Genomic DNA, 27,261 nt, shown 5'->3' with positions numbered 1-27,261 from the left:
ATGGTGGCACTTGGCAGGTTAGTTAGCAAATTAGAAATGTTTGGGATTGATGGGCCCTTGGCAGCATGAATTAGAAGTTGGCTAAAAGGTAGGAAACAGAGGGTAGGTATAAATGGGCATTTCTCAAATTGGAGACAAGTTGAAAGTTATGTTCCCCAAGGATCGGTGTTGGGAACATTGCCTTTTCTGACTTATAGAAATTATTTGGAGATGGATTTTAAGGGAAAAATCCCTAAATTTACAAATGATACCAAACTAGTGAGAATAGTGAATTCTAAAGATGACACTGAGCGACATCAGAGAGACCCTAACAAGTTGGCCAAATGGGCAGATATCTGACAGATGAATTTCAATTCAGAGAAATGTGCAGTAAAGCATTTTGGCAGAAGTAATACTGAGAGACAATACAGGCTCAATGGTACAATGCTGAGGGGAGCACAGGAGCAAAAAGACTTCAGGGTTCAAGTACAGTATTGTCTGAAGGTGGCCAGGCAATTTGAAACAGTTTTAAGGAGGCTAACAGGATCCTTGGGCTTATAACTAGGGGTACAGAGTTTAAGGAAGTGACAGTACATCTTTACAAATCATTTGTCATACCACATTTGGAATTGTGTGTTCAGTTCTGGGCATCTTATTTAACAAAACATATTAAAGCCTGGAGAGAGTGCAAAGAAGATACACTAGAATGATACTAGGAATGACAGATTTTCAGATACAGGGAAAAATTGGAGGTATTAGGCTTGTTCTCCTTGCAGCAGAGAAGATCAAGATATGGCCTTATCGAGGTGTTCAAACTTATGAAAAATCTTGACAGGGTAAAGGATAAGATTCTGTTTCCACTAGTTGGTATGTCAGTATCTAGGAGTCACAATTTCAAGACCATCAGCAAGGATTTGGAATGCACTGCCTGGGAGTGATGGAGGTGAATTCCATAGGGGGTTTCAAAAAAAGAACTGGATATATATTAGATAGTGAAGAAGTTAGAAGACAACAGATATAGGGCTGGAGAATGGGATTAACAGAGTAGTTCTTTTGGGAGTCAATACAGGCTGAATAATTGTAAAAGTCTATGATCCTTCTTGGTGGGATAAGAGTCAGGGCATATTTTGGTGGGCACATCATACCATATCTTCATAGCTTGTTGTGGGAGAAATGCCCCTGTTTGCTGGCATTCGACCTGCAGGAAGGCTGACGCCTTCGCAGTTACAGGCAGGAGAGGACTGTGTCAATGATTAAGCATTTTTATTCATATACACAAGTAGACACAGAAGCAGCAGACAGGTGTGTCTGAGGGATTGGGACATCTGATTCAACTGCTGCAGGACTGCAGCACCACTGCCTTCATCATGCTCCCTCAGGGATGCAAGTACCTAGCTGCCTAAATGGTGCCTATGGGCAGGCCACACTAAGCCTGTCCAGGCCTTCTCGCCCAAGGTTCCTGACTAAGACTACAAGGTGAATGGGCTTCACAGCAGGGAAGCTCTCTCCATCCCAACTATGAACCATGGCACTGCACAGACATGTAATGGGAGGGAAAGGAAGAAAGTCATCTTCTGAGGGCACACAATGTCACCCGTGCCACTTCATTAATAATATGTTCTCACATTTGTAAGTAGATATTTGCTGTTCATCATGAGTGAGGAATGTCTGTCTAGTCAAAAACAAATCTGAAGGTACAGAGTCTTGCTACCTTGTGTGCTACACAAGATTTCACAGTCCAGCGTCTGACATGAATAGCTCTTGTTTTATGGAAATTTAGTCTGGGAGCTTGCAACTTTGGCAACAAGGATGAACCTTTCCAGGCTTCAACACATTAGTTTTGCATAACAATCATTAGTGGGATTGATTCCTGATGTTGCATCACGTGGTTAAGGGTGCTTGAGGCCAAGATTTGTGATCCATTGAGTTGGTCAATGCCAGATGTTCACATACAGCACTTAGTGGTGTCAAAGAATAAAGAATAAAACAGCACAGGAACAGGCCCTTCAGTCAGTCAAGCTGGTGCAAATTCTTACTAAAGAGACTCCCTACATTCTCCTCCAAATCTATATTACAATCAACAGGGGTCCCAGCACTGATCCCTGTGAAACACCACGGGTCACAGATCCCCAGTCAGAAAGAAAGCCCTTCCACCACTACTGCCTGTCTATGGCCAAGCCAGTTCTTTATCCATTTCACTACCACACCACAGATTCCATGCAAGGAACGTGAAAACGAAACAATTGTGGAATCATGATAAGACTTGAGAGTGTCAACTTAGATTCAGGAAAGGGAAATCATCTTTGATGAATCTGTGAAGTTTGTGTCACAACCCTTGCAATAGTCCACGTAGACAATGTATACCACACAGGTTTCATCAATCATTTTTGTTACTTCCTCAAAAAACTCAACTCCAGATATCTTTCATCTGTACTGTATGGACGCGCATGTAATGTCCTTTGAAGGGTTTCATTGCTCGAAAGTGAAGCCCTCTTCCAACTCTCAGAACTTATCCTTCCCACTTCAGGCATGGTGGCAGTCATTTTCAGCTACATTGACCATTTGTTATTTCCTTCATTCATTCATTCATTCATTCACAGGATGAGGGTGTTGCTGGCTAGGCGGCATTTATTGCCCATCCCTATTTGCCCAGAAGGCAGTTAAGAGTCAACCACATTGCTGTGGGCCTGGAGTCAAATCTGGTCAGGTCAGGTAAGGATAGCAGTTTCTTTTCCTAAAGAACATTAGTGAACCAGGTGGGTTTTCCCCAGGCAATCGACACTGGATTCATGGCCATCATTAGATTCTTAATTCCAGATATTTATTAAATTCAAATTCCATCAACTGTCGTGGTGGGATTCGAACTCAGGTCCCCAGAACATTATCTGGGTCAACAGTCCAGCGACAATACCACTAGGACATTACCTCCCCAGGTGCATAACTATAGAAGGAAATACTGGCTGCATTTCAAACAGTGAGCTCTAAACTCAGCCTAAAGTATGACATTTTCCCATTTTATTAATAACATTGTACTAAACAACTCCTTTTGTAATCCTTCCATTGGTAACAAAACAGGGCTTTCATTAAAAAAGATTTTGTGATATAATCAATGTGTTACTGAAAAGTTACACCTATGAAGAAATATTTAAGGATTTAATATTATCAAAAGTAGTAATAAATGATAGATCGTTCCTTTGCTACTGGGAAATTTCAAACTTTAACAAGCAGATGAGACTGAAGGCCGTTTACAGAAAATGATTAGAAGACTGAACTGTTTGGCACAAAATGCTGAGGCAACTCTAGCATTTTTGACACCCAAAATCACATGAGTTTTTCATTTAAACAAAAATACTTACTATGAACTAAAAAACAAAAGTCCTTCCACATTAATAATAACGTAAGCTTGGTGAATCCTTCAGCATCGTATTCCACAACACCTCTGGAAAAGAAAAGAAAAAATTAGTACCACTGAATCAAAGAAATATAAAAGATGAAAAATAAATTTACAAGAATGAAGAGTGACCTCATAAATATTTAAAATTCTGAATATTATTTTTAAATTATGGCAGATTCTGGGCAAGGAATTTTACACTCCGACAGAGACAGGAATTAATGTGGGCAAGTGTATTGATTTTTCAGTCCCGTCTCTTCCCTGAACTGTTTGCCCGGGATTGGATGTAGTGAAACCAGCTTTATGGGGATCTGGAGCTCTTTAATTAACCTTGAGCAGCACACAGGCAGAACAGGACAGGATAGGTGCCTGGAGACAGTCTCCCAGTGACACAGCAGAATTCCAGATCGAATCAGAGGATAGAGATATTCTCTGGTTAATAATTTTATATTTAGAGAGAAAGGAAAAAGAACACAGATATTATATTTTGCCGTACAGTGAAGTCTGGTGGCTCCGATTCTTAAGTATCAACTGGTCCGTAGCTGGTAATGCAATTCATAACACAAGTTAAGAAAATCGTAATATGAAAACAGGAGCAGGTCATTCAGCGTGACAAGCCTACTTTGCAATTCGTTTAGATCATTACCCGTAACCTACTGCAAAGCCACTTCTCTATATCCCTTGAAGCCATTAGTCTCCAAAAATCTACAAAATTTTCACTGACTAAGCGTCTACAGCTCCCTGGAATACAGGATTCCAAAGATTCACTAGCCAGAGTGAAGAAATGATTCCCTACTCCATTTCTGAGATTGTATCACCTGGTTTTAAACTCACCACCAGCCTGTGGAAATCTTTTCTACATGCATCATTACACCCATTACAAAGATGCTTTATATTTAATACTTTTCAGAAGACTTAAGTTTTGAAGGATAGTGTGAAAAACTGATTTACATCCAGTTTTGCAGAAATGCCTGGAGTCATATTTTCAGAGATTGTTGAAAGACCACTGTGAACGGTGTAGTTTTCTTTTGAAGAACAAAGGTTCCTGGAAGTCACCTGACTGGGTTATTCTACTGCAGACCCCTGTTGGGGCTTTCGTGCAGTGACTGGATGTAGAGTACTTAGATATCTGGAAATAGTTGAGGAACGAGAAGTTTGAGGAAGGGCTGTGCAACCGATTTTTCCTATTCCTGAAATTCTTTCTTGCTGAGTTCAGAGTGAAATCTATTGGTTCTTCTGGAAAAAGCAACTGCAGAAAATTCTCAAAATTGTATTTCTTGAGCAAACTGCACGTCAAGACATCAGCGACAACTGTGTGTGATAATGACTTGACCACACATGCTTGACCTCACGTGCCACAACATCAGTGACAAACGTTTGAACATCCTACACTTTATCAGTAAATTATGGCCTAAAAGTTGTGTTTTGTTTTGCACTGTTGCAGGAGGAAATTTTTTTCCCCCACCTCTTGATATGTGCGATCATGTGTATTTATGTGCATTTGTGTGCATGTCTCATGATTGTTTTGAGGGATAAACATTCATACTTCTATATAATGGACTGTGTATGTTAATCAGTTATTGTATTTTCAACAAATTAGTTTTGTTCAGATAATAAGCCACTTGGCTAATAGATCTTTTTATTTAGAACTAGGAGTGGTTATGCCAATTTGGTAATTGGGAAAAGTATTTTTACTTTATGTTGTGATCTGTGGAGTGACAGGATTACAGTGATGCTGCACTTGGCTGTAACATGCCCTGTGAGAGTTTTCTATGTTTCATTGAGATCACCTCTCATTTTTTCAGATTCCAGTGAATACAGGCCCAGATTCACCAATTTCTCCTTATAAGATGATCTCAACATCCCAGGGATTAGTTTAGTGAACCACTGTTGTACTCTGTCCATAACAAACATATCCTTACTTAGATAAGGAGTCGAAAAACTGTACGCAATACTCCATGTGTGGTCTCATCAAGACTCTGCACAATTGTGGCATGACATCTTTATGATTTGTTCCAATTTATTCAAATATTTTGATTCCTAAACTGTCCTACGGTGACTACTTAGTCAGTTCAGGATATTTGTTTGAACTTACATATTAATTTGAATGGGCTGGCACCCAATTTGCATTTTTTTGCAACTACTTGAGCTTTGTGCCACATGGCTGGTGGAATATAGTGTTGCGATTTATAAGACGGGTATATCAAGAATAGGATGAACACAGCAGGCCAAGCAGCATCAGAGGAGCTGGAAGGCTGACATTTCGGGCCTAGACCCTTCTTCAGAAATGGCCCAAAACGTCAGCATTCCTGATCCTCCGATGCTGCTTGGCCTGCTGCGTTCACCCAGCTCTACACCTTGTTAACTCAGATTCTCCAGCATGTGCAGTTCCTACTATCTTGGGTACATCAAGAAGGCAGGTCTTGACTACACTCTGGCTGGAATAAGGACTGAACCATGTACTATTGGCACTAATTTGATGCACATGCTCCATCTAGCTAACTGAGTAAACCAGACCCTAAAGTGTCTAAATTGCTGTTGAAGCATGTGCTTTTACTATCAATATTTTTTTGGAGGAATGGATAGTGAATGACAGAGGCTTCAATTTATTTCTATCACATGGCTCTCCCACACTTTTCTACCTCACGATAAAGAATTAATATGATGACAGTCAACCTGTTTAGTTGTGTTATGAATGTACCTTCATTGGTTACCAGCTCCAATTGGACTTGAACAAGAGCTTCTGGCTTTAAGACTACCCACTGCTCCAGAAGATCTTCTCATTCTGTACTATACAACAAACTTGCTAAATATACAAGTCAAACATGGTGTCCAATTCTCATTTTTCACCAATCATGCTATCTTTATCTTACAATTCTGGCATTAGTGCCATGTCTTCCTCAATGTAAAGCTAGTATCAAAAATTCACTATGAGATGTTTCACTGAACTTTGGTAAATTTGTGGTCAGCAAGACCACAGAAACAGTAAATGAATGAATTACTTAAATTTTGAATTGTGGTGTTGAGAGAGGAAAGGCAGAACTCCACATTTCTTTTAACAGTGTCCTTGAATTCTTCACATTTATTTGAGTGGAATTGGGATCATGGTTTAACATCTCAGTTGGAAGATAGGACCTTCCACAATGCTTCACTAGAGTATCTACTCAGATTGTGCGCTCAAATCACGGTGGAGTTTGAATTCAGAACTCTGTAGTCAAAAACAGTTCAAGTTGTAATGATGCAAGAGAAAATAAATATATTTTTATCCAAATTCAAACAGTCCTGTACAAATATATAAGAAATTTTATTTGATATTTTTGGGAATATAGTATTTTTTAAGACATTCAGGTAAAGCCGGAAAAATTGTTTTATGGAAAATAAATGAAATTCCAAAATAAATTCAGCAGCAGAAAGGTTAAGACACAGATATTAATGACATAAAAACCAACATTCCTTCAAATACACCACCCATTACCATCCAGTGTCTTCAAATGCCTCCACTAACAGTTTAAGTTCCTGCTTTATTAAACAAAAGACTGCCAAGAAGCAGAGATAATGAAGTGTGGAGCTGGATGAACACAGCAGACCAAATAAAATCTTAGTAGCACAAAAGTTGACCTTTTGGGCCTAGACCCTTCATCAGAAACTGCCAAGAAGTTGTTCACTTTTACCTCATCCTAGAACTGCATTTTTGCATAGTATTGGCAAGTTAGCTGAATACATTCACATGTCTGACGATTTTTGAAATGTTTTACTGAAGAAGCTCAATTGGATGAATAACGTATCATGTATCATGAGGTTAGCACCAATAATACTTAGGTACTTATCACACAAGATTGTGATGTAATGCTAGATCAGCTCATTTAAATTTTATCGTGGCACATTCTCACACAAATGTACAAGTGTAAAGAGAAGGGAAATTCTTTAAAGCAACTCTTAAAGGGGTTCAGCTCACACTTAAAGGTAGGTAAGTACACTAAAAACCAACACATTGCAGATTGTCTGAAAGGATGAATTTTAAACTCCAAGGATAGGTTAGAACTAGAATTACAATTTTTTCTGATTGAGCTTTACTGTCACGTACTTGAACGAGGACAGTGAAAAGTGTATAAGCTGCTGCTTATAATCTTAGGTACAAAGGTCTCTAGGTACAGCTTTTTCAGATACAGTTCTCTGAAAAATACATAAGTAAAAGAAGCCAGGCACTGCAGATTTTAAGGAATAAATTATAAAATGGAAAAAAAAGAGTTCGGAACAACCATCTTCCTACCCAGTCCATGCTGGCACTTAGCCTCCAGTCTGCCTTGCCTTTAACTCCAGACTGTCTCAGGCTTCACCTCAGGATTCACAAGGCTGGGAGATTGCTCTGGTAGCACCTCAAAACTGGAAGTCCACGCTCAAGTCATTCCAGGCCAAGAGACTGCCAGTGTTGTCCGAATACCCCTACACTGAGCCGCTGGGAGATCACCATGCCAGGCTGAGGGACGTCACGCTGCGCCGACAGGGCTCTTTGCTGGGCTGACAGACTGCCACATTGGGCCAAGAGACCATCACGGTGGGCTGGAAGGCCAACACACCAGGCCTGCGCTCAGTTCTTTGGAGCTGAGTGCAAACTAAAAATGTTAAAAATCCTATAAAGATCTCACACTACTTACACATATTTTAACAAGCCAAACAGATGAACAAAGTGCTCTCTGATGGCAGGTTAGCAAGTAAAAACCTGTAAAGAAGCTGTATGGCTTCATTTTTACAGCATTTTTAAGACATGAAGGTATGAGTTCGGGTTAGCATTTTCCATCGCTTGGAAAAAACCTAGCAAGTAAAAGGAGCGAGGAGGCCGGACTCTTAGTTAAGTAACTTCACTGCACTGTTTGTAAGCCAGTAGCAGGAGTGTTTCCTTTACATCTAAAAAGCTACTCTTTTGGATGAGTTTTCCCTATCTCACAACAAACCACCAATCTCCAACTCTTCTCACTTGTTCTTGATTTGCTTTTTCTCCTGTTTTCTAATTTCTTCTGAACATCTCATCTGTGTACCATTTTCCTCCTTTCACCTACCTCCTTTCTTAAGCTTTCGGTCATTTACTCCAATACCTGTTTGCATGCTTGATGTTAAATTTTATTTGGTAATGGTTCTGTGAAGCACCTTGGGATGTTTTACTACATTCAAAGTGCTATACAAATGTAAGCTGTTGCTACTCCTGTACGTTTTATTAGGAGGATTGAGAACTGGCAACATGAAGTAAACAGTACAATTTTAAAAGGGATGCAGAGGCAGAGAAGTAGGGTGCACTTTTAAGGCAACAGGCCAAGTTGAAATGGCCATCAGATATGCATGGGATTCTTGGCTTTGGGATAGATGTTAAACATTTCGGAAAAGCATAGAAGAGATGCATTGGAAACTTATATCAGATGAGGAACTCCAGCGAAGTGGTAAGATTGGGCAACTTAAGGTTGCTCTCCTTGGAACAGAGAAGGTTAAGGGGTGAATATATAAAGGGGTGTCAGAAATTATGAATACCTTTGATAAAATGAGGATAAAATATTCCTCAGGGCAGAAGGGTTCAGTGACCACAGAAGATAAACTTAAGGTGATTGGCAAAGAAAAATGAAAGACAGCGCAAGGGGGAATAAAACTGCTTAGTGAGCTTCTGTAAATTGGAATGCACTGTCTGAAAGGTTGGTTGATGCACATCCAACAGTAACTTTCTGCGTTAGATAGTAACTGAGGAGTAAGAATTTACAGGGTATGTGAAAAAAGTAGAGAAACTGAGCTAGCTGGGTAGCTCTTTTGAACAGGTGACAGAGCAATTCGACCAGTGGGTTAGCCATGTATGATATCATTCCATAATTCAATGAAATGCCCAATAGTAAGCTGATATGGGTAGTAGGGTCTTCTCATAGAGCAATCCAAATCCATTTCAGCCATAGAAATGACTAAATATTTACTTGATAAACTCATGTAGCACTGAAAAACCTTCAAAAGTCAAATACTTATCGTCTTATTCTTAGAAATATTTATATCGTGTCTAGGTCCCAGAATACAACCAGACAGAGCAGAGACTCAGGCAGCTACCATGGCAATATTACTGCTATCCAATGGCCTCTCCTGATTCAGCACAGGAAATTACTGTGCCATTTCCACTCCTACAGGCAGACTTTGAAATCCAGCAAACATTCTCCAGACATCCTCCTCCAGATTGGGAGCCACAGAGAAAAAATTTCATTAGAAAGCAAAAGGCATACACCACGCACTTTCAGAAAGGATGGGCAACTATCATTTCACTTGGAACAACACAGAAGTAGTGATATAAATAGATTGAAACTGCAGAGGAGGAACTAACAGTAACTGTTAATGATTGTGCAACTAACTAACATGAAGGATGACATGTTCATCATAATTTGCCTTTCTGGCAGTATTTCCTTTAGTTCTCACTCATAGATTTATGCTCCAAAGTGCCAGGGAATTTCAAATCCTTGTTAGCCCAATGTAATGCCAATTCAAATCGCAACAAGAGCCTTGAGAAGTGGCTGAATATTCGCAAAGCCTGACAGCTTCTTCTGCAGAGAGCATCTGGATTGCTGTTCAGGTGGTCCAGCTGCTTTCTGGAGCCTAATCCCAAATGAAATATTTCTAGAGATGTTAATAATACTCAAATATATGTAGAAACACTGTAATGCTTTGTGCCGATTTGTCGAGCACAGGAGACATCAAGCGCTCTGAATGCCTTCAGGGGAATCCGTCATTTTCAACTTTACAAAATAGTAATGGGGGAACAGGTGAAGGAGGCAAAAAGTGGAATTAGAAGGTGGAAGTGGGAGCGATTTGAAAGGGATCAGAATATTGCACGATCAGCTCTTACAGGGCAACAAGTTTTCACATAACCTGAGATAGGAAGAGCTGCAGATGCTAGAGTCAGAGATAACACAGTATGGAGTTGGCAGAACACAGCAGGTCAGGCAGCAGAGGAGCACGAAAGTTGGCATTTCGGATCGGGACCAGAAAAGTCCCGATACTGCCTGGCCTGCTGTGTTCCTCCAGCTCCACACTGTGTTAACACAAACCTGATTTTGGGTAGTCTGCATCTGACCAAAAAAATAATGACCTGCAAATCAAAGTGAAAATATTTTTAAAGCTGCTGTTGCAAATTATAGTTGCGTCTTTTCTAAGAACTCTAAAGCCATTGCTTAAGTTTCCTGTAGTAACAATTAATTGTATCAAAATATAAACTTACGTTCCAAAGTGACTTAGAAAGGCTGCAATGTACTCTCTTCGCCTGTGGTAACCCTGAATGATGTACTGCACCTTGGTTTAAGTAAAGCAAAAATGAATGTATATTAAAATATATGATATATTAGCAAGCCAAATAAAGACAGTAAATTCATATTTGGATAGGTGATAAATTGTTTAAAACGAACTATGAAATGATCTTTGCAAAACATATTAAGATGTTGGCACAGGAAAATAGGACTGCATTATCTCATACAAACTAGCAGCATTAAACACCATCAGTCCCACCATTCTGCCTGGAAAGAAATATAAGGGGATTGGGAGAGTGTGTGGGTGGTGCGCTAGTTTGCTGAAATCTTGGTGTTTCTTAAATTGGGATGCATGTTATTAAATTTGATTAAGAAAATAAAAACAGCATACAAGTAGAAAATAATTATTCTTATGAAAGATTTTATTGATTAGAATGTTGTCACCATCCACCACAGTGCTGGGTATGTGGCATTAAGTTTCTGCAAAAGCAGCTGATGAACTTGTTTATAAAAATATAGCTATATAAGATTGAAAACAGTGACAGTGTGTGGTAAGAAATTATTAGATTTTTAAATTCATTTATGGGATGAAAGCATCACTGGCTAGGCCAGTTTTTATTAGCCACCCCCAACAGCCTTGGAGAAGGATGTGAGCTTCCTCATTGAACTGATGCAGTCCTCTGGCAATTTCTCTACACAGGCAGTTTATGACCGCTGCCTTGTTGACTGAGGTAAAATAAGTTGTAAAGCAATTGGCCATTAGTATGACAGTTTAGTTACACTGGAGAATCAGAAGTAATAAGAGGACAAATGTAATAAATTACAGAGAGGAGACAAAGAGAAGAATTAGAACACAACCTACTGTTCAAGCAGAATCTCTTTATTTTAAACAAAGTGGAGGTACTGGAAGTTTTAGAAGGTATGAAGGTGGATAAATCTCCAGGTCCTTATCAAATATATCCAAAATCCCTGCAAGAGGCTACAGAAAAAATTGCTGGGACTCTGGCTAACATATTTGCCTCATCGTTAGCCATGAGTGAGGTCCCAGAATATTGGAGGGGTAGCAAACGTTGCACCCATATTCAAGCAGAAGCAAAGAAAACCTGGGAGCTATAGACCAGTAAACCTAACATCTGTGGTAGGTAAGTTACTTGAGAAGATTTTGAGGGATAAGATATACATGCATTTGGAAAGACAGGGCTTGATTAGGAGTAGTCAGCGTGGCTTCGTGAGTGGGAGATCAAGCCTCACAGATTTGCTAGAGGTCTTTGATGAAGTGACCAGGAAGGTTGATGAGGTCAGGGTGGTAGACGTAGTCTACATGGATTTCAGCAAGGCCTTTGATGGGGTTTCGCAGGTTAGATCACAAGGAATCAGGGAGAGCTGGCAAATTGTACACACAATTGGCTTGATGGTAGGAAGCAGACAGTAATAGTGGAAAGATGCTGGTCAGGTTGGAGGTCTGTGACTAGTGGTGTGCCTCAGGGGTCAGTATTGGGCCCATTGGTGTTTGTTATCTACAATGATTTGGATGAGAACGTACAAGGCATGATTAGTAAGTTTGCAGATGATGCTAAAATAGGCAGTATTGTGGGCAGTGAGGAAGGTTATCAGAAATTGCAGCAGGATCTTACTCAAATGGGGAAGGGGGTCAAGAAATGCTAATAGAGTTTAATATATATATACGTGCAATATTTTGAATTTTGAAAAGACAAATTGAGGTAGGAATGTCATGGTGAATGGTAGGGCCTTAAGAAGAGTAGTGAAATAGAGAGACCTTGGAGTTCAGGTGCACGGTTCTCTGAAAATGGAGTTGCAAGTAGATAAGGCAATGAAGAAGGCTTTTGGCACACTGGTCTTCATCAGTCAGGGCATTGTGTATAGAAGTTGGGAAGTTATGTTGCAATTGTTACAAGATGTTGGTGAGGCCGCACTTGGAGTAGTGTGTTCAGTTTTAGTCACCTTGCTATGGGAAGGATGCTATGAAATTGGAAAGACTGCAGAAGAAATTTACAAGGGTGTTGCCAGGACCGAGTTATAGGGAGACTTTGTCTAGCCAGGGCCTTTTTCTTTACAGCATAGGTGGCTGAGGTTGCCGGGGCAGGGGGGTGTGGTTCATCTTGTAGAAGTGTTAAAGATCATGAGAGGCATGGCTAGGGTGAATGCACTCAGTCTTTTTCCCCAGGGCTGGGGAATCAAGAACTAGAGGATATCAGTTTAAGGTAAGGGGGAGAGAATACATGGGAACCAGAGGGGCAATATTTTTACAAAGGGGATGGCAGGCATGTGGAATAAGCTGCCACTGAAAGTGGTTGAAGTGAGTACATTAACAACATTTAAAAGGCATTTGGATGGATAGGAAAGGTTGAGAAGGAAATGGGTCAAGTGCAGAGAAATGGGGTTAGCATGGATGGACATTTTGGTTGGCATGGGCCAGTTTGGGCCAAAGGGCCTGTCTCTGTGCTGTAGGATTCCATGACTCTCTGAAAAGATAATAAAGAGTATAAAGAGTCAGTAGGGGATTGAAATTAGACAAAGAGGCACACATCGAAGCAAAAATCTAACAGCACATGCTTGATGGATCCTTTGGTCCTTTCGGTATTGTTAAATTCCATTACTGCAAACAACTGGAGTAGAAATGCTGATAGACAAAATTATAGTTTATCTGTAAATACAGGGATCATTATGACTAGACAGTAATTCCTTCCACAATTCTCTGGCTTCAGTCGCTACTTTTCCAGGAACAAATTACATATATGAACCAGATATACTTCTGTCAATGGGCAATGACTATTCTTTAATGTTCAATACTTACTGTGTCGTAAACTAATTTATTAGCAAACTGTTATGACCCTTGTTAACACAGATAAGAAACAAATGTATCTAACTCAGCATTTAATTTCTGTGCACCTTTTTCAACACTCCTTCTCAGAATGCAAGCGTACTTTGCAAGGCAAATTTATTATCTATCTCTAGCTTCCTTGTGGTAATGCACCTTCTCTTCACTTCATGGCAAATGATTTGAGTGGATTGCTACAGCAGTTCAGTTAAGAATTAACCACACACAAGACTGGAGTCACATAACACCCTGACTATCCAAGGTTCTTTCCCTAAAGGAAATCTGTGAACTGTCTGGAATTTTACAATCATGCTTACTTTTAGTGCTGTCAACTTTATAGGATCAACAATTAGTTATTTTTAATGAATCAAATTCTTATCTGATTTGATCAGACCAAATTGTTTTGAACTGTTTCATTTGGGAGGAACGTTTGAGAAAAACTAAGAAGGCTTTTCAAGAAGTGTTGCCCCCATGGGACTCATTTTCAAGCTAGTAAGAAAAATAATCAGAAAATGAAATGCTTTCAGTAGGTACATTTCTGTTCAGCTTGTGCACAAACTGTGTTACATATATGATACATTCATAAGGTGAGTTCAGCCTTACATGTACAAACTACTGATTAATCAACTTTCCAGGGAGATTCATTCTGACTAATTATTTCAAACTAGAACAGTTGTTGTAGGCAGTCTTCCATTTTATCTGTCCTGACCGGACATAAACCAATACTTGTGTACACATACAGATGGCATAGATCAATGAGCAGATGGCTGAGCTTAAATATCTACATTGCAAATTCCTACATCTTAGTCACATTATCACTGTGTAGTGCTAAACTCAGACCAGATGATTATTGTCAGGGCAACATTATTCACATGGCCATTTTCTGCGTAGACCTAGCAGAGCCTGTTGGCCCTTGGGAAGCAGAACAGGAGTGAACAGCTATGTGAACATCCAAATCAGAACCAAGACATTTGGCCCTTCAATCCTGTCCGATCATTCCATAAAATCAAGGTTATCTGTTGTGCTCTAAATTCCGCATTCCCATATACCTTGACAACCTTCGATTCTCCTGGTGAACAAGAATCTACCTAGCTCCACTATAAAAATATTCAAGCACATTGCCTCCACTGCCTTCTGAGGGAGAGAGTTCCAGAGTCATACAAACCTCTGAGAAAAATTTCCTTCAATGTCCTCAAAGAGCAACCATGACCCCCAATTTTAAAACTGCATCCCTAGTTCTGGTCTCAATCACAATAATAAAGTTCCTTTAAATGTCTAATTAAGACATTGTCATTCAAGATTTTTGAAACTCGAATCAAACCAAACTTGCTTTTCTGCGTTCTAATCAGGACAAGCCCAACCTATCCTCATCTATCAACCCACTCATTCCAAGAATCAACTGAGCAAACATCCTCTGAACCATCTTCATTACAATTTTCCTTAAAAAGGGAGATCAAAACTGCACACCGCAATTGAGAAGTGGTCTTACCAATGTTTTGTATGTTTGTGTTCAAATGATCTCAAAGGCTAGCATTCCACTGGCCTTTCGATTACTTGCTGTATCTGCATACTGACCTTTCGCAACTCATGCACTCCCTGTGCACCTCAGAATTCTGCAGTCATTCTTCATTTAAATAATGTTCTGCACTTCTTTCTGCCAAAATAAATGACTTCATGTTTTCCCCATTTTAAACTCCATCTGCCAAACATTTTCTCATATCTAACCAATCAGTCTGCATTCTTGTTATTCTCATTTATCTTTGTGTCACCTGTAAAGTTAGCCACCATGATTTCAATCCCTTCTTTTAAGTAATTCATATAAAAATTATGATGTGCTCCAACTCATCATATTTTGCCAATTTTGAAAAAGATGCACATTTGCATAACTGTTTTTGGTCAGGCAGCAAAATCTTCTATTTAAGCTAATACGTATCCCCTGTACGATGCGATCCACTCTACACAACAGTTTTTAAGTGGAATCTTGTCAAAAGCTTTCTGGGAATACACCAATCGACTCCCCTTCACCCAGAAAGTATAATACTCCTTCAAAAAATTTCCAATAAATTGGTTAAACAGACTTCCCATTCACAAAACCATGTTGACACTTCTTGGTTACCTTCAGTTTTTTCATGAGCCCAGTAATAAACACCTTGATGATTGATCCCAACTCCACCCTGTGTCAGACACCAAGCTAACTACAGTTTGTTGCTTTGTGTCACTCCCTTGTATATAGAGTAGATATACTTGCTACTTTCCAGTCTAATGGAAACTTTTCAGAATCTAATGAAATTTTGAAAATAAAGGTGCTAGGATGAAGACTATGAAGACTTGGAGATTTATCTACTACAGCTCTAACAGTTTGGACGGCGCCACTTCCCTAGTGATTATAATTTCACAAAACTCCTTCCTATCTTCAACTTCCTGATTTAGGGGTGTTCTGGAATCATTTTTCTCTGTCACCTATAGCAAAAACAGAAGCAAAACATTAGTCAATACGTGTGCCATTTCTTTATCATCTTGTACTAACTCTCCATTCTCACCCTTTAGAGGCTCAACACTCACTTACTTTATTCCTTCTGAAATAATGATAGAAAATCTTTCTATGCCTAGCTAATTCACTTTCATGCTCTAACTTATTTGTCTTAATTAACATTTCAGTCATTCTTTACTGTTCTTTGCATTCTGCCCTGCCCCCCATTTTTGCACATTCATATACTTTTTTCGAATATTTGATGTTCTCCTTAACTTCTTCAGTTAACCACAGACGATGGATCTTCATCTTGGAATTTTTACATACAAAAAGAATGTACTTATTTCAGATATTCTAAAATATCTCCTTAAAAGTCTGCAAGCGACGTTTCTATTGATCTATCTCCTGATTTATTATGCCAGTTTACTTCAGTAAGCTCAGCTTTCAGGCCCACACAGTTGCTCATTTTTAACTTCAAAGTTTTTGCCTTAGGTCCACTCTTCTGCTTTTCAAAATGGATATAAATTTCAATCATATTCTAACTGCCATGCTCAAGCAGTGATTTTACATTGAGGTTATTAATAAATTCTGTCACATTGTATACTATAAAATTTAGCACAGCCACTAAAGTTCAATTCCAGAATGTGCTATTAAGAAATTGTCTCAAAAACATTTTATAAACTCATTAGGGCTCCTATTAGCAATCCAATTTTTCCAGTTTATGTGTAGAGTCATACCGTCAGAGACCTACAGCACCGACTCAGGCTCTTTGGCCCAAACTGATCAAAATCTCCATCCATGCTGACCTCATTTACCTCCATTTGGCCCATATCCTTCTAAACATTTCCTAGGCATGCATTTGTCCAAATGCCTTTTAAATGTTGTTAATGTACTCGCCTCAACCACTTCTATTTGCTTACCACCCTCTGTAAAAAGAACGTTGCCCCTCAGGTTTCAATATATTCTTTCCTCTCTTACCTTAAACCAATGCCCTCTAATCCTCGATTCCTCCACCCTGGGTAAAAGACTGAGTGCATTTAGCCTAGCCATGCCTCTCATGATCTTATATACCTCTATCAGATCCTTCCTCAGTATCTTAATGAAAAAAGTCTTAACTTGTCCAACGTTTCCCTACAACTTAGTACCCTGAATCCTGGCAACATCTTTGTAACTGTCTTCTGCATATTATCCAGTTTAATAACATCCTTTCTATAGCAAGGTGACCAAATGTGAACAAAACACTCCAAATGCGGCCTCACCAATGTCCTGTACAACTACAACATAACTTCTCAACTTCTATACACAATGCCCTGACTGATGAAGACTAGCGTGCTAAAAGCCGCCTTCCCTGCCCTGTCAACCTGTGACTCAGAGAACCGTGCACCTGAACTCCACGATCCCTCTGTTCTACTACATTCCTTAAGGGCCTACCATTTGCCATGAAACTCTTGCCTTGGTTTGACTTTCCAAAATGCAAAACCTCACATGGTATGGTGTCCTTCATTGTTAATATATACACAACGTCAAATAGATACAGATCTTGTGGTTAAAGGTGTACTAATGATATTGCATATGTGTTAGTCAGATTTTCTCAGTTAGTTTCATATTTCAGCATGTGGTTGTTACCTGGTCTGCCACAGTAATGTCCTTCATGGAACAGACGCACAAGACTGCATTGCAGTTACATTTGCAAATTAATTCAAGATAAATGACATTGCAAGTTATGTACTAAACTGATATCAATCACATGTATACAAATAACTATCACTGATTTGGTTGAAAAGAAAGATCTGGTAGGGAGAAATTAAAGTTCTAATTAAGACTACATCGCAGATCAGCTAACATCCGAGGAAAAGCAGAGTCTGGTTCCTGAGATAGCAGGAACTGCAGATGCTGGAGAATCTGAGATAACAAGGTGTAGAGCCGGATGAACACAGCAGGCCAAACTGCGTCAGAGGAGCAGGAAGGCTGACGTTTCGGGCCTAGACCTTTTATCAGAATTTTTTTTTCTGAAGAAGGGTCTAGGCCTGAAACTTCAGCCTTCCTGCTCGGCCTGCTGTGTTCATCCAGCTCTACACCTTGTTATCTCTGGTTCCTCACTTCTGTTCTTGAATTATTCAATCTAGTCAGTTCCAACTGAATGCCTAAATAATCGCTACTACTTCAAAATACAATTGAGTAATAAATTTCAACTTTAGTGTTACCTTATTGTTGAGTAATTGGCAAACTTGTGGCACGTAATCAATGAGACAACCACCACTGGGAAACGCTGGGATATGGAGAGCAGAGGTCCCACCGAGCGCACTGTACAGAGAGAAGGAACAAAGTTATTTACATTAAAATGTCATAAAAAAGAGATATTATTGTTGAATAACTCATGCAAACGTCATCATAAAGATTATAGATCCTCCATTCCAAAACAAAATGAACTTGATTGCACCTCAAGGAGTCTGATTCTGAACTGAGTGAGAAGTAAACATTGCCAGTATTCATCAAATTTATATTGACTCAAAACTGTGTGATGCTAATCAACTTTCATAATGTGACACAACATGTAACAAGTGTTCATTTCTTTTGGTCTGCATATGGCTGGAATTTCTTCCAGCTTGTTAAAGTCCAGTCCTTCACAGCATCTTTACAGGCTTAACTCTTGCTGCAAAGAGATAGTCTTCTCCAACAATACTGACTATTGTTTTATACTTTCAGAACAAATCGTTTGGTACTACTGAAAGCATTTACCTGCAGTCATTTGGGCATGTTTTCACATTTTAATTATGTTTTGCTTAGTAGTTCTAGTCTCAAACGAGAGAGATACAAACTGTTTAAGTATTTTTTATGGTTGATGTTTTGGGTAAAGATAGAACGTGAAGTTTTATCATGACAAGTTACATGCAATTTTGTGTTAATTTTATTGTAATGCTTTTTTAAAGTAAAAAATTCAACAAGAAGCTGTCACAATTCTATTCAGTGCGAAATTTAAAACAAATTGCTGGAGAAATTTAGCAGGTCTGGCAGCTCTGTGGAAAGAGAAACAGAGTTAATGTTTTGAGCCCAAAATGACTTTTCTTTGGAAACGAGTAAGAGTTTCAGAGTCATACTTCACTCAAAACATTAACTCTGTTTCACCCTTCACAGACACTGCAAGATCTGCTAAGTTTCTACAGTATTTTTAGTCTGCATGACATATCTTTAGAATCTACAGTACTTTGCTTCCAGTCACATAGCCCCTCCTTGATTTACTGGAAAGTGAAACACACCTATTAGACTATAACCTGGTGTTGTGTGGCTTGTGACTTTGTCCAGTCCAGTCAAACACCAGCATCACCACATTATAGCTGTTATATATAGTTGAAGAAACAAAAGTAACATGTTCCAAGAAATTATTAACAGCAAAATAAAAATAAATCTCCAAATTTTCTGAGAAAATACCAAAAATATGAAGGATCAGAAAACGAAGTCAAGAAGTACCATAATTAAACAATGTAAAAGAAAGGTAAAGGAAATCAGGGTCAAAACAGATGAGTATGGAAAACCCACAGTTCTCCTCAGGCATCTGCAAAGGGCAAATAAATGAGTTTAAATGAAACTGTATTGTACATGCAAACTCAGATCATCTTATTTAGGAATGGTGCCAATATTCTTTTTAAAGTGTATAGCTATGTGAACATTTGGTCACACATTAACTTTAAGTGTTTTTTCACACACATAATCCTGAACAGACTTTAAATTACTGCACATGTGTGCACAATCAAAAAGGAATAAAAGTTATGCACACTCAAACAAATTGCCTGTGTTCGAAAAATAATTAGAAGGTACTAAAAGGGTTAAATACTAAATAAAAACTGAAAGAGCTGCAGATGCCATAAATTAGTTGGGGTGGCACAGTGACTCAGTGGTTAGCACTGCTGCTTTACAGCACCAGGAAACCAGGTTTGATTCCCGCCTCGGGTGACTGTTTATGTCGAGTTTGCATGTTCTCCCTGTGTCTGTATAGGTTTCTTCCGGGGCCTCCGATTTCCTCCTGTAGTCCAAAGATGTGCAGGTTAAGTGGACTGGCCATGTTAAATTGCCCATAGTGTCCAGGGATGATGAAATTAGGTGGATTAGCCATGGGAAATGCAAAGTTACAGGGATAGGGTTGGGGGGGGGGTAGTCTGGGTGCAATGCTCTTCATGCACTTGGTTTGGACTTGTTGGGCTGAATTGCCAATTTTCACACTGTAAGGGACTCTGTGGATAGAAACAAAAACTGATATTGCTGGAAAAGCTCAGAACATCTGGCAGCATATGTGGAGAGAAATCAGAGTTAACATTTCAGGTCCGGTGATCCTTCCTTAGAACTGATGGCAGCTCAGAAAATGTTGGCTTTTATTTTGCAAGAGAGGGTAGGGAAAGGGGGTAAGGAATAAGCAATAGGTGGAGATAGAGCCCAAAGTGATAGAACAACTGTTGGACAGACAAAAGAGTGGATAATGATGTGGCGAGGAGGGTGGATACCTGTTAATGGGGATCATTAGTGGTTAACAACAGATTATGTGTGATAGCAGACCATGTGAAAACAAGGGCTGATGTGAGAGGAAAACAAAACGTGCTGGAGATCGCAGTGGGTCAGGCAGAATCCATGGAAAGAAAGCAAGCTAACGTTTCAAGTCTAGATGACGCTTCATCAGGCCTCTCTAGCATCTTTTGTTTTCAGTACTGATTCCAACATCTGCAGTAATTTGCTTGTACCTGGTGTGTGCAAGTTCGGGTAAGGACGTGGGAGAGCTCAAACCCGGATATTGTAGAACTCAACACTGAGTCCAGAAGGCTGTAGCATTCCCAAGCGGACAACAAGGTGCTGTTCTTCCAGAACACGCTGAGCTTTACTGGAGCATTGCACCAAGCTTGACATGTTGGCCAGGCACGAGGTGGTGTGTTGAAGTAGCAGGTAACTGGAAATTGGGGTTTTTTTAAAAATGGTCATAGTGCAGTCAGCAGGATTTCTGAGGCAGAAGTCACAAAACAGATTTTTAAAAATGTGGATGGTTTAATGATGGCAGAAAGATAGTACACAGTAAGATTTCATTGGTGATGGGAATGTGCAAATGGCTGAGGGCAAGGATGCCCAGAGGAAGCATGGTCAAGGAGGTGTTCACATTGCGGTATGTATACATGAAACACAAAAATCTGGTAGAACAGATATGGAAGAATGGCTGGCACCTGGGAGATACTTGTGAAGCTCAGCAGGTTTGGTGGAAGGGACGAAAGAAAGACTGCACCGACAGGGATGTTTGATCCTTTGACTCCTACATAAGCATTAAATCAGTAGACTATGACTATTGCTAAGTCTGTCAGTCTGGTGCAAAGGCTACATTGGTTAAGGTAGAACTGCCCAGTTCATGTTTTGGTTTGGGCCAAATTGGTCATTGTCACACTTTTATTCTTGGAGAAAATCAAATGTTACTGCTAGAATGATCCTGGTTAAAGCAGAGAGATTGGAATGGAGTTCTGGCACAAACAGAGTCTGTCCAAGCAACGTACCCGACCAATACTCATGTAGTGGAATAGGCCAAGTGCCCTCAGAAAAGTTGGCGCACGAGTCAGGGACGTGGACTAAAAATAACAGACATATCAAATTGAGGACTTGCATAAAGTATTTAAATGTATCGCTGAAGCTGCCCTAAATCCAGGGCAGAGCAACTGGGGAGCTATTACTTCAACAATTTCACAGAAAGGAGAAAGTGTGATGGACAATGCGGAACAGAAATGGGTGACATATGTTCAGTTCAGGGAAGTACAATGCAAATAGGGGCAATCCATTCTTAAAAAAATGTTAAAGGAGGGTATGGGTTTTGACCACCAGAAGAGTCTGAAATTGGACTTAATGGCAAGATGATTATTACCTAACAGGCTTTCAAGGTGGAGGGTCAGGTGCAGACTTAGACAGAAGCTGCTGCAGCAGCAGCCCTAGATCTCAGATTCAAATGTTGATGGCATAGAAAGAGGCCATTCAGCCTATTGTGTCAAAGTCAGTCAATGAAGATCAACCCACACAAATCCATTTTCCAATCTTTGAGCCAATAGCCCTGCTGGCAATGCAATGCAAGTGAATACCTAAATACTGCTTGTGTGTTTCTGGCCCTTTCAGACAGTGAATTTCCAGAATCCACGTTTCTCAATCCCATGCACTTTAATTTTGCACAATAATCTCTTGTGGGACAGTGTCAAATGCTTTCTGCAAGTCCAAATATACTACATCGACTGGCTCCCCCTTGTCAACTCTACTAGTTACATCTTCATAAAGTTTCAACAGATTTGTCAAGCAGGATTTCCCCTCCATAAATCCACGCTGACTCTGTCTGATCCTGCCACTGCTGTTAAAATGCTCCGGCTGCCCAGCTCATCAGTCTGTTGACATTCCCCTGCAATTGAAAGCTACCTTCCACATTATTTACCAGCCTACCAATTTTCATGTCACCCTCAAACTACTTGATTATATTGTCTACATTTAAATGTAGATCATTAATATACACCACTAACAGCAAGAGCCCCAGCATCGAGCCCTGTGCAACACTATTGGAGAGAGACTTCTGGTCACAGAAACATCCCTCTACTGTCACACTCTGCTTCCTGTCTCTCAGCCAATTTTGCATTCAATATGCCAACTTGCCTTAGATCCCACTGGCTCTGTTTTCTTGACCAATTCACCACGACAGACCTTATAAAAAGCCTTTCTAAAGTCCATGCACACCACACCAAAGTGTTACCGTCACCAAAACCCCTGGCTACCTCTTCAAAGCATTTCACCAAATTTGCCAAACATGACTTTCCCTTCACCAATTCATACTGATTATTTCATGTGTCTCCAAGTGCAGATGCATTCTATTTCTCAGAATGCTTTCTAATAAGAATATTAACAGTCTTCAGTCCACTGGCAGCCCGCCTGTAGCCAGAGGCAATCTGAAAATTACTGCCAGGCCTCCCTCATCAGCCTGGGATACACTTAATTTGGAAGTGGAGATTTATCCAATTTTAAGGCTGTAAACCCATGAGTTCCTCATCCCTCTTATAATACTGTCATCTTGAGCCCTCTGGATTTGCCATAAACTTCTCATTTTTTTCTTAATTCTAACCTTTTCATCCCTTGACATTTAAGGTTCTTCAGTCTTAGTCCTTGCCTTTGTGGTTTACAGGATGACACTGGGTCTCTGCTCCTTCTATTTCCTCCTTGACTTCTCTGACAAACTTTTATCTCCAAGCAGCTGCTCCTAGCCCTAGTCCACTAAGTCAAATTGTATATTATTTTAATAAAGTTAGATCTCCCACCAGTTTGGAATTTTTATTCTCAGCCCATCCTTATCTTTTTCCATAACCATTCTAAATCTAAGTTAATGAGTTACCGTCACTATCTCTAAAATGCCTGTCTATTGCTCTGCATTCCACCCGCCTGGATTTGTTTCCAAATTTCAGGTCTAGAACTGTTCTCTCATTAGGCTTTCTTCTTACTGGCTAAAAGGAAATTCCCCTGGATATAATTCAGGCATTTTTTTGCTTGCCTACAGTGCACATTAACAATATCCATGTTAACGTTTGGGTAGTTAAAATTCCATTACTGTTTTATTGTTTTTACAGTTCTCTGAAATGTGTTTACATATCTGATCCTCTATCTCTCTCTGACTGTCTGAGGTACAAAAATAATACACATGCAATAGAACACACCCAGCATCATGTTTGCTCATTTTGTGCCCTTTTCCTCCAAATCCACGAAGGAAGGCAGGGGAGGCAATGGCTTATTGACATTGTCATTAGAGTATTAATCCAGAGGCCCAGGAAATGTGCTGGGGGCCCAGGTTCAAATCTTGCCATGCCAGATGTTGAAATTTGAATTTAATAAAAATCTAGAAAGTAAGGGTCTAATGATACCTTGAATCCATTCCCTTGGGGTAATTAGGGATGGGCAATAAATTCGGGCCTAGCCTTCATCCGGTGAATGAACATATTTAAAGAAAAAACTATGGTTCAGAAAACTAACCCATGAGAGCATATAAAAGAGGAGAAACAACTTGGGGAGTGGATATGGAATTGTACACTAATGGTTAGTAAAAGGTATGCAGTGAATGCATAAACAGACTGTTACCATTCCTTTCTGTCAATATACGACAGTGTGGTAGCATGGGACAGGAAAGGATATATTACCTCCATTGAGGCATGAGGGAATACTTTAGCGATTGGTAAAGGCTGCTAAGGGACACACTGCTGAAGCTATGATTAAGATTGAGGCCATTAGGAAGGCTTAAAAAAAACTGCAACCAGGAGGAATAAATGAATAAATTATTACCAAAAGGCATCAGAGGAGGAACTAGGTGAAGAAGAAATAAAAATAAATATTTTAGAATATATAGAGCAGAGTTAGAATAGAGGAAGTGTCAATGAAGGAATTAAAGGACTCAGCGGACAGAGGAGAACATGAGACTGAGAACAGAAAGGAGACATTAAGGAAGAAAACGGGATCTGTAAGAGGAAGTACAGATCGTTACCTTAAGGGCAATCTGCCAGAGCTTACTGGAAGTATATCCATGGGATAGGAACTTTCAGACTAAGACTACCCTACAGTTAGAAAACAAATCAGTAAGTTTTGCATGGTCAGAAAGGACAGAAATTACACCAAGGGTGAGACAGAGTCCTCGTGAGTATATAGTTTGGGGAAATCTGAAGGCATGAGAGGTGCTTTGCACTTGCTTTTTCTTGGCCCACAGCTTGAAAGGATTTTAAACAGGATAAACTGAAGAATCAGGGCCCAGCAAGAGAAGTGACATCACTGGTAAACTGTAAGTTCTTTGACTGGTGATAGCTACAAATTTGACTATCTATTACAGGTTACTTTCAAATTGAATGTAAAGAGAATCACAGAATCATTGAATCCCTAGCATGGAAACTGGCAATTTGGCTCATCGAATCCATATCAACCCTCCGAACAGCAGTGCACCCAGGCTCATCCCACTACCCTATCCCTGTAACCCTGCATTTAACATGACTAATCCATCAAGTCTGTAATCCCTGAACACCATGAGTAATTTAGCATGGTCAATCCATCCAACCTGTACATTTTGGACCGTGGGAGGAAACTGGAGCACTTGCAAACTCCACACAATCGCCGGAGGGTGGAATCAAATTCGGGTCCCTGGCACTGTAGGCAGCAGTGCTAACCAATGAACCACCATGCTGCCCACGAGAGGGGAAATATTTACAGACTAGAATCCAAAAGACCAAAATGAAATTTTCAAAATTGAAATTCAGAATAATGAAATTAAGTAATTAACTAAGGAAAATACTGATTCTCTAGGAATCTAAATAAGGATTCCAAAACCTAATGCAATAGTTCAAGTGTGGTCTTATCAATGCTCTACAAGCTTTAATATGACATCCCTACTTTTATACTCCATTCCCTATGAGAGGGAACTTTCCATCTGTCATTCTAGCTATTCCTAATTTCCTGTACAGAACACCTCAGTACCGTTAGTCCCACATAATTTTAATGATTTGTTTTTCTGTTTGTCCTATCAACACTGCTCCGAGAGATGTGTATTTTCATTGAGTCAAGGTTGACATAATCACCAGCTTAACTAAAACTTAGCCACCCAAATTGTAAACACAGCTGCTTTATCAAAATGGGTGTATGATATTTTAAAACTTACTGCATGGACATGAAAAAAAAATTGAATTATTTTGCTAAGTGCTAATGCAGGGCTATATCTTATAACCCTGGAAAAAGTATGCAATGCTCGATTAACTTGAGTCAACTTCATACTCCTGCTTATTTTAATGATTTTTGCACTCTGTGGACTCCAGATTGGAGGCGTTGTTGGAAAAAGAGAAAGCAAGAGATATGTTCTGTTGCTACAGGGAGGCCCTCTAGACATACTCTGAGAACACAATGGGAACTGAAGATTCCTGTGCCTCATATGGGAAGTCAAAGGCATCTTCAAATACCATAACTTATCAACTGCACCGCTAGCCCCAGGCACTGCCACACAATGCCATCAGTTACCCACTGTACCAATCTTTACCAGAGTTCATACCTGACATTCATATTCTCCGTGGCACTCACAATCAGCATCTTGCAAACTTTACAGGCACAGCTCACAGACCGTACACTGCCACCTGTTATGACAGTCACATTACCCAGTCTGTATAATTATCACTGACAAACCTCCCTCCCTCTTGCAAATGCACCATTGGAGTAACTGGAAGAGAAATACGTCAGAGATAATGGGAACTGCAGATGCTGGAGAATCTAAGATAACGTGAGAAGCTGGATGAACACAGCAGGCCAAACAGCATCTCAGGAGCACAAAAGCTGACGTTTTGGGCCTAGACCCTTCATCAGAGAGGGGGATGGGGAGAGGATTCTGGAATAAATAGGGAGAGAGGGGTAAGTGGACCGAAGATGCAGGGAAAAGAAGATAGGTGGAGAGGAGAGTATAGGTGGGGAGGTAGGGAGGGGATAGGTCAGTCCAGGGAAGATGGGCAGGTCAAGGAGGTGGGATGAGGTAGTAGGTAGGAAATGGAAGTGCGGCTTGAGGTGGGAGGAAGGGATGGGCGAGAGGAAGAACAGGTTAGGGAGGCAGAGACAGGCTGGGCTGGTTTTGGGATGCAGTGGGGAGAGGGGACGAGCTGGGCTGGTTGTGTGATGCAGTGGGGGGAGGGGACGAACTGGGCTGGTTTTGGGATGCAGTTGGGGGAGCGGACGAACTGGGCTATTTTTGGGATGCAGTGGGGGAAGGTGAGATTTTGAAGTTTGTGAAGTCCACATTGATACCATTGGGCTGCAGGGTTCCCAAGCGGAATATGAGTTGCTGTTCCTGAAACCTTCGGGTGGCATCATTGTGGCACTGAAGGAGGCCCATGATGGACATGTCGTCTAAAGAATGGGAGGGGGAGTTAAAAGGTTCACGACTAGGGGGTGCAGTTGTTTATTGCGAACCGAGCAGAGGTGTTCTGCAAAGCGGTCCCCAAGCCTCTGCTTGGTTTCCACGTCAGTGCATTTCCTACGTTTCATGGAGGAGAGTTTGCTAGACATTGATGTGACAGAAATTGCTGAAGCTATGATCAGTAGTAGAGCTGAAAGTATAAAGATACCTAAATGTTATTCACATTAATAGTCATCTCTCACTCCTTTTCCCCTTCAGCTATGTTTACTTCTGATTTACAGGCTACAATTGGCATAAGCATGCATCTCTTTTCCCCCTTGCCTGCACCACAATCATACCCTTCTGTCTTTTTTATGTTAAATGGCCAGGAATGCAACCTGGTCAAGCAGTGAAAGAACTCATGAAGGCTAC

At 40.2% G+C, this 27,261-nt stretch overlaps 1 protein-coding gene across 5 annotated transcripts in view; it reads right to left on the bottom strand.

Annotated features, from left to right (window-relative positions):
* babam2 (BRISC and BRCA1 A complex member 2) overlaps positions 1-27,261 on the bottom strand; it is a 193,360-nt gene that overhangs the window by 26,300 nt on the left and 139,799 nt on the right. For all 5 annotated transcript variants that reach the window (XM_048530273.2, XM_048530272.2, XM_048530271.2 and 2 more), the window contains exons 8-10: positions 18,143-18,242; positions 10,605-10,675; positions 3,336-3,418 (exon numbers count right to left, since the gene is read on the bottom strand). In XM_048530273.2, coding sequence (XP_048386230.1) covers positions 3,336-3,418; positions 10,605-10,675; positions 18,143-18,242 — 254 coding nt within the window. The remainder of the gene's footprint in view (positions 1-3,335; positions 3,419-10,604; positions 10,676-18,142; positions 18,243-27,261) is intronic.

The sequence above is a fragment of the Stegostoma tigrinum genome, chromosome 4, assembly GCF_030684315.1.
Source record: "Stegostoma tigrinum isolate sSteTig4 chromosome 4, sSteTig4.hap1, whole genome shotgun sequence".
NCBI lineage: Eukaryota > Metazoa > Chordata > Chondrichthyes > Orectolobiformes > Stegostomatidae > Stegostoma > Stegostoma tigrinum.
The sequence above is the reverse complement of the archived record's forward strand: the minus strand, read 5'-3'. Positions and strand labels throughout refer to the sequence as shown.